At 29.8% G+C, this 15,455-nt stretch overlaps 2 protein-coding genes across 2 annotated transcripts; both read right to left on the reverse strand.

Annotated features, from left to right (window-relative positions):
- Positions 1-225: 225 nt before the first annotated feature.
- LOC107912948 (pentatricopeptide repeat-containing protein At2g13600) lies at positions 226-1,800 on the reverse strand. Its single transcript, XM_016841349.2, has one exon. The coding sequence runs from the start codon at positions 1,798-1,800 to the stop codon at positions 226-228; it is 1,575 nt and encodes a 524-aa protein (XP_016696838.2).
- A 2,474-nt stretch (positions 1,801-4,274) lies between these two features.
- LOC107911340 (probable glutathione S-transferase parA) lies at positions 4,275-5,742 on the reverse strand. Its single transcript, XM_016839194.2, has 2 exons — positions 5,376-5,742; positions 4,275-4,890 (listed from the first exon to the last, which is right to left on the reverse strand). The coding sequence occupies exons 1-2, from the start codon at positions 5,688-5,690 to the stop codon at positions 4,546-4,548; spliced, it is 660 nt and encodes a 219-aa protein (XP_016694683.2). The 5' UTR covers positions 5,691-5,742; the 3' UTR covers positions 4,275-4,545.
- Between the last annotated feature and the right edge of the window lie 9,713 nt (positions 5,743-15,455).

Here is a 15,455-nt window from a genome sequence, read left to right on the forward strand (position 1 = left end):
TATTTAGTTGGAACTCATTGTAACTATGAGATACCAAAAGCATTGGCAATAAATAATTATAAAATAGTGCTTCAAACATATACCCAATATCATTAGCAAAGATATTATAAAGCTAACTATACATGATATAGTGCAGAGGTTTCTTTATGAAGTCCTCGCAAAACCATGCCCCCCAAAAGATTAAAGAGTTAATAGAGGAAAGCAGCGCAGCTTGAAGTGATTGAATCATTCCAACTCTAACCAAAGAAATTCTCTGTCGGTTTCATTAATGCATTGTAGAATCCGATAAATGTGAGTAGCAGCAACATATGATCTATCTACAGCAAGAAATTCATGAACACTACCATTCACCTCAATCCAACTACACCCAGGTCTTTTCCTTATCTTCTTATTTCTCATCTTCTTCCTAATCTTCAAACCATCTTCGTGCATATTTGAACTACAATACATGTGTGACACAAGTGCATACACCCCATCATCATCTGGTTCTAGTTTCATAAGCTTCTCTCCTGCCATCTCTGCTAAATCCAATTCCCCATGGATTAAACAAGCACAAAGGAATGACCTCCAAATAGCAACATCTGGCGACATTGGCATTTGTTTAATTAATATTTTTGCTTCTTCCAATAGCCCAGCTCGGCCAAGAAGGTCCACTACACATCCATAATGCTCAATCATGGGTTTTAAACCATAGCATTGAACCATATTCCTAAACAACTCCTGCCCCTCAACGAACAATCCTTCATGGGTACAAGCGGATAGAGCAGACAAAAAGGTCACCTCATTTGGTGCAACGCCTGATGCTAACATGTCAGAAAATAGCTGCAAAGCTTGTTTTCCTTTCCCATGAAATGCACATCCATTTATCATTATAGTCCAAGAAAACACATCTCTTTCCACCATTTCATTAAAAATCATCACAGAAACATCATGGTATCCGCATTTTGAATACATATCCGTCAAAGCATTGTTCAAAACAATATTATTTTCGCCCAAATTCACTTTCTTAACATAACCATGAACACTCCCACCAAAATAAAGACCCCCATTATCAGCACAGCCAGCAAGAACCGCTACAATGGTAACAATTGTAGGATTAACTTCCCCTTGACTTCTCATTTCCTTGAAAAGCTTCATTCCAACCAACGGTTCCTTCCCTTTTACATACCCAGATATCAAAGCCGACCAAGAAACTGCATTTCTCACAGGCATTTTATCAAATACCCGGTGAGAAGCCTCCAAATCGTTGCATAAAATAAAACCATTCAACAAACTGTTCCAAGAAGCAACATCTCTAAACAACATCCAATCAAACACTAGTTCAGCCACCATAATTTCACCATTTCTACTATACATATCAATAAGAGCATTGCCAACAATTTGATTCTTAAAACCCATGTTATATTTCAAAACAAGTCCATGAATTAACATTCCACTAATCAAATCTCTGTCTTTACCACAAGCTGACAAGGCAGCGACGACAGAATAACTGTCGGGTCTTAAACCGGCACGTATTAACTGCGAAAAGGCTAAGACAGATTTGAAGGGATTTTTGTGTTGTGAGAGAAGGGTAATGAGACAAGTCCATGAAACTATGTCTGGGTTGTGGATTTGGTTGAAGACTTTGGTTGCATCATTTGGATAGTTGAGATTGGCGTAGGTGGTGAGTATTTTGCAGGACAAGGCTTGGTTATGGTGTTGCAGTAGCCCCAAAGTTGTTGCCTGGGCATGGATTTTCTTCAGTTTTTTAAGATTTGGATATTTTCCTAGGACCGAAAGCAGCAACTTCTTGCGGTCCATTTATTATAATAATTTGTTTATTTTTTGTCTCATCTCATTCTAAAATGAACTCCTGCGGTCAATGCTTTACGGGGGGAAATGGAGTGAAAGATAAGGAATTACAAAATGATGAAAACGATGAAAATGTCAAAATGACGACAATGGCAAAAGTGCCAAAACGTTCTCTCACCTGTTGTGAAAGGATTATATTTATAGTGTTTTAATAATAGAAATTACAAAGCTACTAATTAATATTAATAATGTAATTAATTATTAGTTATAATTGCATTAATGATTAAAAAAAAGGATAATGAAAAGTTTTGTTGGTGACTGTTAGTAGTGAAGAAGAATTCACTACATTTTTAAAACGAATAAAAAAATCACTTAATATTATATTCCAAGAAAAGGCTAAGTTTTAACTATCTCCATATCTGATCTATCAAGCTAAACTTTTCGAAACATCTTAAAAGTGAAAATATTCCAAGAATCTTATGAGGGTACTTCTTCTACTTGGGCAAAATAGTATCATGTGAAACATCTTTCCCAGAACATCTCTTAAAATACAAGATGATGATTGTTTTTGGATGAGAGTTGTTCTTGAATAATGATTATTTTGACTGGTAACAAACGTGAATTATTCTTGACATAGTTGGTCTCAATGTAGATGTTGTTTCGAATAGGAGTAATTCTATGGCGAAGCTTTTTTTTATTGAAGCTTGTTTTGAATAATGATTATTTCGAAAAAACACAATTGCTCTAAATACAAATTGTTTCGAACAATGGTTATTCTAAATATAGTTATTCATGAAACGTTATTATTCTAACAAAAGTTGTTTCAAACTTTAGTTGTTCTCCGCTAGAGTTGTTCTCAAATAACAACTACTTTAGATGACAACTATTCTAACTTAAGCCTTATTCTGAGTATAGCTATTCTAGGAAATTTTTTTATAAAAATAACCCAAAAAAGTTAATTAATTACATGAATGACTTATTTTTTTAATTAAACACGTAAATGACCTAAAATCTATAATAAAAGTTGGTGGAGCCAAAGAGTTTAGCGCCACCAACATGGCACATCAGCAACCAGAAAAAAAAATTAATTGTTTAGTGGAGCCCGAATGGTACTACTTGTATAAATACGATGAAAATATTGTAATTTATAAAAATATGGGGATTTTAAAAAAAAATTCCATTTTCTGGTGAAGCCAATTAATTTAGCGCTACCAAATTCGCCTGACACACCGACTCTATTACTTTATTTGTTTTTTTTTGTACTTTTTTTAACTTTTGTCCTATTTTTTATTTTTTTTTAATTTTTTAAGTTTTGTCTTTGTCCTTATTTATTTTATTTATTATTAATTTTAAAAAACTTGAAATGTATATTTGAAATGTTTTATAATATATATTTTTTAAAATTTTAAAAATATATTTTTGAATATATTTTTTAAAAATTTAAATATTATTTTCAAATATTAAATATATTTTTTTAATAATATAAAATATTTAAATATTTTAAAGATATGACCTTTCAAATTTATTATTAATTTTATAATATTTTAAATTTTAAATATTTTTTAAAATTAAAATATTAATCCTTAAAATTTTAAATTTAATTTAAAAAATGTTTGAATATCTTTAAAATTAATTTTAAAATTAATAATTTATAAAATTTATATTTAAATTTTAAAATACATTTAAAATATGTATTTAAAATATTATAAAATAAATTAAAATAATATTTAAAATTTAAAATATACATTTAAAATATTATAAAACAAATAATAAATTTGAAAGGTCATATCTTTAAAATATTTAAATGTTTTATATTATTAAAAAATATATTTAATATTTAAAAAATAATATTTAAAATTTAAAAAATATATTATAAAACATTTTAAATATTCATTTCAAGTTTTTTAAAATTAATAATAATAAATAAAATAAATAAATAAGGACAAAGACAAAACTTAAAAAAAGTATAAAAAAAGAATAGGACAAAAGTTAAAAAAAAGTAAAATAAAAGAAAAAGAAAGTAACAGGGTGGGTGTGTCAGGCGAATCTGGCTCTACCAGAAAATAATTTTTTGTTATAGCCCTCCATATTTTTAGAAATTGTAATATTTTTCTGGTATTTATATAGGTGGCGTCATTCTATATAGCTCCACGAAAAAATTAATTTTCTTTTCCTAGTTGCTAACGTGGCGTATTGGTGGCGTCAAACTCTTTAACTTTACCAACTTTCACTGTAGATTTTAGGCCATTTATGTGTTTAATTAAAAAAATGGGTCATTTATATATTAATTATTTTTTGAAGTTATTTTTATAAAAAAAAGCCCTATTCTAGACATAAGTATTTTTGAACTACAACTATTTTGAACAACAACTATTCTAAATAAGAATTATTGGTTCTGAAAAGATACGTTTGGTAGCACAATTTCCTAAATTATTATATTCTATATCTCAAGAAAAAGATAATAAAAAAATTAATGACCAAAAGTGGGTATCTACATTCTTATAATAAATAAATTTTTGCCTAATTGGCAACAAAAACCACAATAACAGAGGAATGCATGGGAATGGGACAAGGAGACACAACAAAGGCTAAAACCTTGCTTACTGAACCTAATTAAGGATATATATATCTTTTATTCTTTGGTGTAATAAGGCTTTGTTTGCCTTGATATTATGTTCTAAATAGCACCAACAACCAAAAATACATATAGCTTACCCTAAAAATGAAAAACATGCAGATTGAACCCCAAATAATTTATACCAATCCAAGTCTCTTCTTGAGCTCCATCACATACTCATAAATCTGGAGTGGATGAGGGAGTGCCTCTGACACACTTTGATAATTTTCTTTACATCTTTTGGCCCATGCAACAAGCTTGGGGCACCCTGCCTCTATGCTGAAATTCCCACATGTCTCGTAACTGTAAAACCAAGTGGTGAAAGGTACAAGTGCAACATCCACTACCCCAATGTTTTGTCCCCCAAAATAGAGCTTGTCGCCCAGCTCTCTGTCCAAGGTCTTCAAGCATTGCATTAACTCTTCCTTTGCTTCCTCTTGGTCTTCTTTTCCCATCCATACTCTCCTCCCAATGCCATATATCTATAGTATTTTTATATGCATGGAAGAATTCAACATTTATGTTTAAACATTTGAAATCAATTCGGAAATTATATGCTTTAGAGTGTCTCACCTTTTTAATGATGGATGTATTGTTTTTAAAATGTTTATGTTTGGTTTTAGCCTTGAGTTTTTGTTTTCTACTCCAAAGAGAATTCAAAAGGGTTTACAGAATTTTGACAAAAACACCTAGGACTATCAAGATCAAAATGATTAAATATTTTTTGGGGAGCTAGGCATTCTGTCAAAATTCCATAAACCCCTCTAAACTCTTTTTGAAGTAGGGAGACAAAACCAGAAACTAAAACTGAGCATAAACACTCCGAGAACAATACATCCTTTGTTGAGAGAGTAAGACACTTTAAAATAGATACTCGCTCTCAATAAAACCAAATATAAAATGATTACTATAATATGCACCAACAATAACATAAAATAAAAAAACTTAACAAATAGCAAACACTCACCTTTTTATCAATATAGTCGGCCCAAAACAAGGCTTGTGAACGTTGGTAAGGATCAGAAGGAAGCAAAGGGGATTTGTGATTCCAAACTTGGTCAATATATTGGAGGATGATGAGGGATTCAGAGATGGGTTTTCCATTATGAATGAGAACAGGGATTTTTTTGTGGATTGGGTTCATTTCAAGCAGTAGAGGGCTCTTGTTAAACAAATCCTCTTGCTTGCACTTATATTTGATCCCTTTCTCACCCAAGGCTATTTTAACTCGCATTGCAAAAGAGCTTGGCCAAAAATCAAGTAGAACCACTTCATCTTCCATTTCAAATATGTTGAAAAATATATAAGTTTACTCTGAATTTAATCAAATATAATTATTGGTGATGGTGTGCAATTCATTAGTGAAATGATGTTCGGCTATTTATACTCGCATGTCTTCTCCTACTTTTGTTTTTCTTCACTATAATAGCAAATAAAAAATGAGGGTCAAAATTCAATTGGAAAAAGCTAATAAAAAAACCCATTTCACACTGAGAGTTTCACTTTAACAGGTCCTTTTTCTTATGCCATAAAAGGAAGTTGCCAGGAACACTCAGAAAGCAAAGCCAAGTAGAAATTTTGTCCTTTGAAAAGGTTTTAGTTTATCCCATTGCAAGTGAATGCACAGCGAAACACAAATGTTAAATAATAGTATCTTTGGCTGATATGATGGGCTAACACAATCAATTTAAGATAAAAGATGGGGAATAAATAAATGAAGAATTTTATTATGTAAAAGGTTAAATTTTGCTATTACTCCTTATACTTTATGAAAATTATGGATTTAGTCCTTGTATTTTAATTTAATCAATTTTAGTCCCTATTCTTTTTTGCTTATTCAATTTTAGTCTTTGTACTTTTCAAATTTTAAAATTTTAGTCCTGTTTCAAATAGTAGTTGTTAAACTCGTTTGATTAAATTCAATTACTAGTCTTGTATTACACATACAGTGGTAGGTTTAGTCCATAATTTTCCAATTAGATCATTTTAAGTCCCTATACTTTTGGAATTTTGAATTTTCAATTTTGACGCAAATGACAATAGTTAATCCATTAACTAAACTTTTAGTGAGTAATATATAGAAATGACAACCTAACATGGTATTCCATAAATAATAATATGTTTGCTGCTTTAGATTTTGGAGATAATAGAATTGGACTTAGTAAATTTAACGGTTACCATTTGGTGATGATGAAATTTTAAAATTTGAAAAGTATAGTGACTAAAAATGACTAAATTTAAGTATAAGGGCTAAATCCATACCTGTCATAAAGTATAGGGACTAATAGTAGAAATTTAACTTTATGTAAATAATCATAGGAGATAGAGAGCAAGTTTTTCACGGTATCATCGTATGAAACAAATAATAATGGAAAATTATGCGTACCAAAAAGTAAAAGAAAATAATGGGATATTGTGTGTCAGTTTAGAATTTTCTTTTCAGAAAATTGTTTAGTTTGATCTTACGAGTTAGAATTTTCCTTTTTAAAAAAGTATTAAAATATTGTTTATTAATATTGTTGTTATATTTCAAATTTATATATATATATATATTTTGAACAATCAAACTTGGGGCACAAGTCTTTTTTATTGGACAAGTTTTCTTTAGATTACTCAGAGTTAGACCTGTATATAAGCCGAGCTATTCGGTCTGACTGAGCTACTCGAGTAAGGCTTTTTTTTTTTTGCCCGAACTTGTCCTGTTTATTCAAAATAAAAAAAACTGCTGTTTTTTTTGTTTTCTTGCGGTTATTATTATTATTTTGTTGCTATTTTTTTTTCTCTTTTTTCACTATTTTGTTACAATTTTACAATTATGTTGTTACTATTCTGTTGTTATTATTTGGATATTGTATAACTCTTATTTTATTGTTAATTTTATTACTATTTTAAAGATATTTGCCTATTAAATTGCACTTATCTTAGTGTTATTTAAGTATACACATCTTTTTTATTTATTTTCAATTTTTTGAGAAACATTTATTTTAATGTTTTAGTATTTTTATTTATTATATATTTTTAAAAAATTATATAAAAATAAAATAGAAAAATTACTACGGGCGGACTAGGCCCAAAATTCAACATTTTATCTGGATCAGGTTTGGACAAAATTTTAATGTCATTTTTTGGGTTGAACCAGCAAACGGGCATAAAAAAATTTAAGTGGGCTGGGCCCAAACCCAGCCCGGCCCGTGGACACCTCTGAGTAACGTGTGAATATATATGTATAATTGTTTTTATTATTTAACAAATATTGTTATTTTGTATAATTAATATAAGTACTTATTATTATAGAAGAATTTAAATTATAATTAAAGTAATCGTAAAATATTAAAATACATATAATATTTAAAGTATGCACAGGTTGCAAATGTGGTTTTTATTCATTAATGTTGGATGTTTTAATTTGGAATAAATATTAATTTTATACATAAATTTGAATTTAATTTGTAAATTATTATATAAATTTTAATTTCGTGTAATAATATATAAAAAAATTTATCGTGATTTATATGTATACATGAATTTTCGATATAAACGTTTAAAAAAATAAATACATCCATTTATTTTAAAATTGAATTAATATAATTATTTATATATGCAATATATAAACATAAAATAATGTTACATCAATAATGTTGGTGGAGGTTTGTGAACATATCAAATCAAAATTTTATATATAAAATTATACAAAATCAAAATCCATATATAAAATTACACTATTAACTAAAATTTACGTATAATTTTGATATTTATTCCTTTTAATTTTTACAAAACTTACATAAATAAGATAGTAATATTATCAATGCACTAATTGTTTATTTGATCTAAAAGAAATATTTCATATTTATCTTTCTTATAATAACATGTTTATATATACCACATATAAAAATATTTCTTAAATAAAATAATATGAATAATACATGATAAAAACTATTTAATTAATTTCTTTTGTGATTTACCTAAATATTTTGTCAATAGCACGATAAATTATAATTTGCAATTAATTATCAAATTAATTATTAATCATTAACTTTAATGTCGAAACATTACTATTTAATTAAATTTAAACAAGTATTGATAAAAACTCATAATTAAATCTAAAAAATAGAGTTAAATTTAATTAAAATTTGAGAATATATATGATTGTTTTCCAAAACGATGCAAATAATAATAATAATAATAATAAATCCAACTTCCCAAAAACAACTAAAACAAAATTATATTAAGACAAATAAATAAATGTTATTTCCTAAAAGCAATTAAAGTAAAATAATATTTTAAATAATTATTAATAATATTATAAAAATATTTAAATGTTCTCGTTCTGTCACTCTTACATTATATTCGATTAATATGGGTTTTTGTTTATTAATCTCTTTAACATATAATGCAATTAGTTATATTTTTACCAATAAGTGTTGAGTGTAATGGTAAGACATATGTTTAAACCTTAAGGACAACAATATTGGAAGGGATAACCACGAACATTGAACATGAACTGTAGAACGAACATGAAGAGTACAAAAAATGCCTTTTTTAACTTTCATTCATTTATTCAACTTCACAATAAAATAAATTGGTAATATTATTAATACATTCATGCTTTTTTAATCTAAAATTATTGAGGCAAGTTACGAATCAACATTCTACGTGGCACTCAATAGTGTTCACTATTATCCATCATTGTAATAGTGAAGCAAAACTTGCCATATTTAGTGTTGAAAATTTATTTAAATGAAATATTTAGGCTATCAACTCTGATGATATTTTGAAGATATGGAAGCCCACTTATGAAAACCAATCTATTACCTTTGAAGATTGGATTAGAGTGGATTGAATTTATACAATCCTTGAATTATGGAGACTTGTTCAGATTGAGTTGTTGTTTTGCTAGAAGACTAAATCTCTCTCATATTGTGTTTTATTGGACATTATTAGTATATTATCTTTGCTATTTTGTAGCTACTAATTTCAAGGAGTTGCTTTGTATTCAATCTCTAATATGTTAGCAAACTTAATCGAATATATATGTTTCGAGGCTTGTATAGGTTTTGTATGAGAGAATATTGAAAGCACTTTATTAATTCATTATGGAGCTTATTGTGTAAGTGTAATTGAAGAGAAAACTTTTAGTGTTTGCAATCTAAATTCTCATGGGGAGGATTTAAAAGTGAGTGTTCTACTCTTTAGGAAAAAGGTGAGATCTTTATAATTGAGAAGTGATAAGGTGTGATTCACTTATTGTATTATAGATTAAAGATAATGAAATTACTTACTAAGTTAGGCTCTACAAAAGTAAGGAAACTGAACTGTGTAAATAAACCTTGGTGTTTTTCGTTATTTTGTTTACACAGTTTTCATAGTGCCAAACTGTAGTGGCCAAGCACTTCCATTCTAAGTTGATAGTTCAAGTAATTAACAACTTAAGGTCCCAACAATTGGTATAAGAGCTTGAGCTATGACATGAAAAGGTCATGTTCATTATAAAGGGCTATAAAGATTGGTTTAATATGAGACTGTCAAAGGCATTCCAAAGCTTAGTGGACAATAAAACATTTGTAGAGTAATCTCTCACAATTTAGGTAATGTCTTTAAATCTTCAAAGTGAAAACAATTGCGGTCATTCTAAATCATTCAGGTAATTTCTCTCGTGTGGTTTAAGCTGTCAAGAAATATAAACTATAACTTTTTCATCCTGCATTAGTACACAACCTAACCTATTGAGTGAAGCATTACTGTAAACAACATATTCTTTCCCGAATTCAGACTGACTCAACATTGAAGCTTCTGTTAATAAAGCTTTCTACTAATCAAAATTTCACTGGCATTTATCCGACCAAACAAAATCAACATTTTTCTACAACAGCTTTTTCATCAATAGAGCAATTATCGAGAAACTCTTAACAAAACATCGATAATAACCAGTTAGGCCCAGAAAACTACGCACCTTAGAGACATTCTTTGAAGCTTTTAAATTATTATAATTGCAGAAGTCTTACTTGGATTAACCCAGATGTCATCTGTAGAAATCACATGCTCAAGGATACTAACCTCTCTAAGTCAAAATTCTCATTTACTGAACTTTGCATTCAATTGTTTCTCATTTAAAATTTGTAGTATGGTTTTCAAATGCTGAACATGCTCAGATTCAGTTTTGAAATTGATCAGTATATCATTAATGAACACAACTACAAATATATCCAAGTGTGGTTGAAAAATCTAATTCATTAAATCCATAAACGCGGCAAAGGCATTGACTAATCTAAAACCATCATTATCTTTAACTCGCAATTAATAGTAGCCAGATTGAAATCTATTTTCAAAAATAATGTAGCTCCTTTCAACTGGTCGAACAGGTCGTCAATATGGGGCAGAGGGTATTTATTCTTTATAGTAAATTTATTCAATTGGCTGTAATCGATACACAGTCTTATTGATCCATCTTTCTTTTTAAAAAGATACTAGTGCACCCCAAGAAGATACACTTGATCATATAAAACCTTTGTCAGACAATTCTTACAATTGTATCTTAAGTTCCTTTAATTCAGCTAGTGTCATTTGGTATGGAGTAATAGATATCAGAGCAGTCTTTAGCACCAAATCAATCACAAACTCAACTTCCAGATCAGGCGGTAACCTATGCAATTCTTCTGGAAACACATCCGTAAACTCGTTAACAATCGGTACCTGATCAATCTTCGATCACAGTTCTCAATTATCAAGCATATATGCCAAAAATGCTTCATATCCTTTTCTGATAAATTTCTAAGTGGAGATTGCTTAAATGACTTTAGTAGCATAATTCAATCTATCAGACTCAATTATAATTATCTCACCATTCTGATATATCAGATCAATCCATTTTAGTTTACAGTTCACCATGGCATCATGTAAAGTCAACCAATCTATTCCCAAAATAATATCAAATTCGTGAAATGGTAGTAACATCAGATTAGAAAGAAAGTCACAGCCTTGAATTCTTAGTTAACACTTTTGACATATTAGGTTAACTATCACACTTTGACCTAGTGTATTTGTAACTCTAACATCAAATTCAGTTGACTCGATAGGTAAATTCTTATTTGTTACTAATGTTGTGCAAATATATGAATGAGTTGACAAAAGGTCAATCAGTGCATACAGAGTAACATCAAAGAGAGAGAAAGCATCAACAATAACATCGGGTGCAGTAGTTTCCTTCCTAGCTCAGATAGTATATGTTCGATCAAGTTCTCTAGCGTCAGACCTGATAGTTGTAACATTAGTTCTATTGCAATTAACTCTAGTATTATTGCTTTGACTAGGACGTCTACATTTATGAGAAACAGATTGTGGCTTCACATTCCAATCATCAATATCACTCATCTTTCTCGAGCAATGTCTCATTAAATGCTCTATTGAACCACATCTAAATCAAGCATCCATTTTGGTTCTGCATTCACCAATATGTAACTTTCCACAATGTTCACAAATAGGTTTAGGAACATTACGTATACTGCCAACACTGTCTATAGGCACAGTTTGAAATCTTAAGTCATTCAGTTTCGTTTTATTTCTTCTAGAGAACCTTGATGGTGAAGTGAAGCGACTGAAGGCTTCCCTCAATTTTTTTGATGGAGGAGCTAAAAACGGTCTAGATAAAGTTCCTTTACTGAAATCTCGAACTCTTCTGTTATTTTGTTTCTTACTATTACAGACTTCTTCTATCTTTTGTGCTCGATCAGATAAAACTACAAATTCTCACGATTCCATTGCATCTATTAACATATTGATCTCATCATTCAACCTATCTTAAAAATGAATACACATTTTCTCTTCAGTCGATACAATTTCACAAGCATATTTACTAAGTTGTACAAACTCTCGCTCGTATTCAACTATAGATTTATTTCTTTATTTCAATTCAAGAAATTCTTTTTTCTTTCTATCCAAATGTCATTTACTAACATATTTCTTTCTAAACTCAGTTATGAAAAAGTCTAGTTAACCCTGTCTTTCGATACTATAGCTATCAATGTTAGCCACTAATGATAGGCTTCATATTTAAGCAATGATACAACACATTTTAAGTAATCATCAGGAGAACATGTCATTTCATCGAACACCTTTTGAATATTTTCAACCAAGTATTCAACCCTAGTTAGGTTATCTTCCGTCTTACCTCTGAACTTTTCGATACCACACTTTCTAATTTTATCAATAGGGGGCCATCGTATAATTTCAACATTTTGAGGACACGGGGATGCCGCAGGAGGCACAATAGGGAATGGAGTTTGCGAAGCCACAAGATTGGCTCACATGAACTCTAAGAACTACTGACTCATCATGCTAAAAAAGAAATTTTTCATTTTATTTTTTGACATTTGTGAAACTAGTAGGCTGTGACTCGCTTCTTGTTCGGAAGCCAAAATTATTGTCTACTTCATCATCAATAACATGATTTGACTTTGTTGACATCTTTGAATCTATAAGAAAATAAGGTCATATCAGATCAAATAACTTCACACTATTATAAGTTTATGTGACATGTAATTTCTAAACCCAATACATGCTACATTCAGTCTAGAATCGAACAAACCGTGGCTCTGATACTACTAACTGTAACACCTCTCACCCGATTCGATCACTAGACCTGAGCTATAGAATGCTACAACAGTGAACAATATTTGTTACATATAATTTCGGATTTAAACATTTATTTAAAAAGTAAAACATTCCATAATCTAAGTATAACATAAATTACAAACAAAAGTGAGTATCAAACGAGCTTATGAAAGCTCTCAAACCAACTTAGAATCAAATAGGGGTTTAATTGAAAACTTAACAAAAAGTAGGGAAATTTTAAAAAATAAGGGTCGCACGGCTGTGTGTCCAAGTTGTGCAACAGATTGTGACTGTGTGTGCTTGAGTCACACGGCCGTGTTGTCAAGCCATGTAACTAACTGAAACTGTGTGGACCTAAATGCAAAATTTCCAACTTAAAGTCACACAGTCGTGTTCTTAGATCGTCTAACAAACTGAGACCATGTGCTAAAATAAAGACCATATGAATACTACCACATGAGCGTGTGGCCAGCCTATGTAACTTTTTGTAACCGTGTTGTGCAAAAATCAGCTTCCTTCATTGGTCACACGATAGTGTCACCAACCCGTGTAGCATGACCGTGTGTAACAAAATGACTTTTCATGCGAGTTACCTAATTCAAGCAATTCCAAACACATACCAATAATTCTATTCAAATATATACTTATTCAAATCATGTCAAAATACACATTAAAACATGGCTTAATCTTCTAACCAATATGCCTCAAGACACCTCACAACTAATAATTAAACCAAAGTTCTTCTCATTTTATACCAACAATGTGAATGGCTAACATATGCCTTAAATACAAACATATGCCAACTTCCATACATTTATTATTGACTAAAACATTACATACACAACATATGAGATAAATGTCTAAACTCATTCACATATCATTCCTAAAACATTCAATTTTATCATCAAGTCTTCATACCATAATTTTCAACTCAATCTCACCCATTTCAACCATTACACAACATAATTAACCATACCAACCATTCAAATGAATCTATCATTTTTTTTCCGTGCTTAGCAACCAGAATCAAGATTTACCATTTCAAATATTGATCAAGCATATTAAAAGGTCATCAAGCACACATTCATTATATAATACCATTTGCATTTTACTATTACAAGACACTTATATACAATTTAACCCCTATTACATGTCACATAATCGGATTGAATGTTCAAAAAGTCTACCAAAAAGTGGCTAGATAGTGTGATCTTCAAATTGATCTGATTGTTGAGTTTCGTAAAACGATAACTACATGAAATAGAAAATCAAATAGAGTAAGCTTCAATTAAGCTTAGTAAGTTCATAAGTTGGAAACAATATAACATACCTTAATTTTCACGTTTAAACAACAAAACAGTTTAATGAACATTTTACCTTATTACCACAATTCATATCAATAGGTGAGTTCATCACATTTAAGTCATATAACCTTTCATACTATACAAGTTAGTCCAACATCATATCAAGTCATCATATCAATAAACATAAAAAAAAATTAGATCATTCATCTATGCTTTACCACATTATACCCAGTTACCATTTATCAAATCTATTAACAACAGCAATTTAGCCCGACAAACTATTATGAACATATATGAATACTCAGTTATCCACCCAAAACATGCGTGAATGCTCAAACGAGCTTTACCATCTAAGAACATGCCTGGGCACTGAATGTCAAGCCCATAGGCTAAACATCCCTCCAAAAACATAGCTAGGCACTATGTGCCAAGCTAATAGGTTACACATCTTCCCTTAAAAAACACACAAGAATCATTATGGATTAGAGTTGATCATGGGCTGGGCGGCCCGGCTCGGCCCGAAGGCCCTCCCGAAAAATGGGAGAGTTTGGGTAAAAATATAGGCCCGAAAAATGGGCTTGGGCAAAAAAAAGGAGGTCTATTTAGAAAACGGGCTGGGCCTCGGGTAAGATTTTTTAGCCCGGGCTTGGCCTGGCCTGACCCGAATTATATTTTAATATATTTTTTATTTTATTTTTAATCATTTTAAATTTTTAATATAGCCATTTTTTTATTAAATTGTCAATTTGTGTATTGTTTTAAGAATTGTTTTAGTATCATTTTTATTTGTTTTAATATTTGTTTTATGTTTTTAAATATATTTGATTTATTATATTTTTAAATTTTTTTATTTAATGAAATAAGCAAAAAAATTTAATATGGGTCGGGCCGAGTTGTAATATCCTGAATTAGGGCTTAATCGGAATAGTGGTTTCGTGACCACAAATTCGAGATAGAAATAATTATTTTACAATGATTTTGATGTTTATGATATGATTTCATGATTGTGTGAAAATTTCGTAACGAAATTCTATGCCTAAAGTGCTTAAATTGAAAGTAGGGACTAAATCGAATAAGTTGCAAAACTTGCATTCTAGAAGTTTTTAGTATGAAATTGTTTTGGAATATTAATGAGA

Source organism: Gossypium hirsutum, chromosome A13 (genome assembly GCF_007990345.1).
Source record: "Gossypium hirsutum isolate 1008001.06 chromosome A13, Gossypium_hirsutum_v2.1, whole genome shotgun sequence".
Lineage (NCBI taxonomy): Eukaryota > Viridiplantae > Streptophyta > Magnoliopsida > Malvales > Malvaceae > Gossypium > Gossypium hirsutum.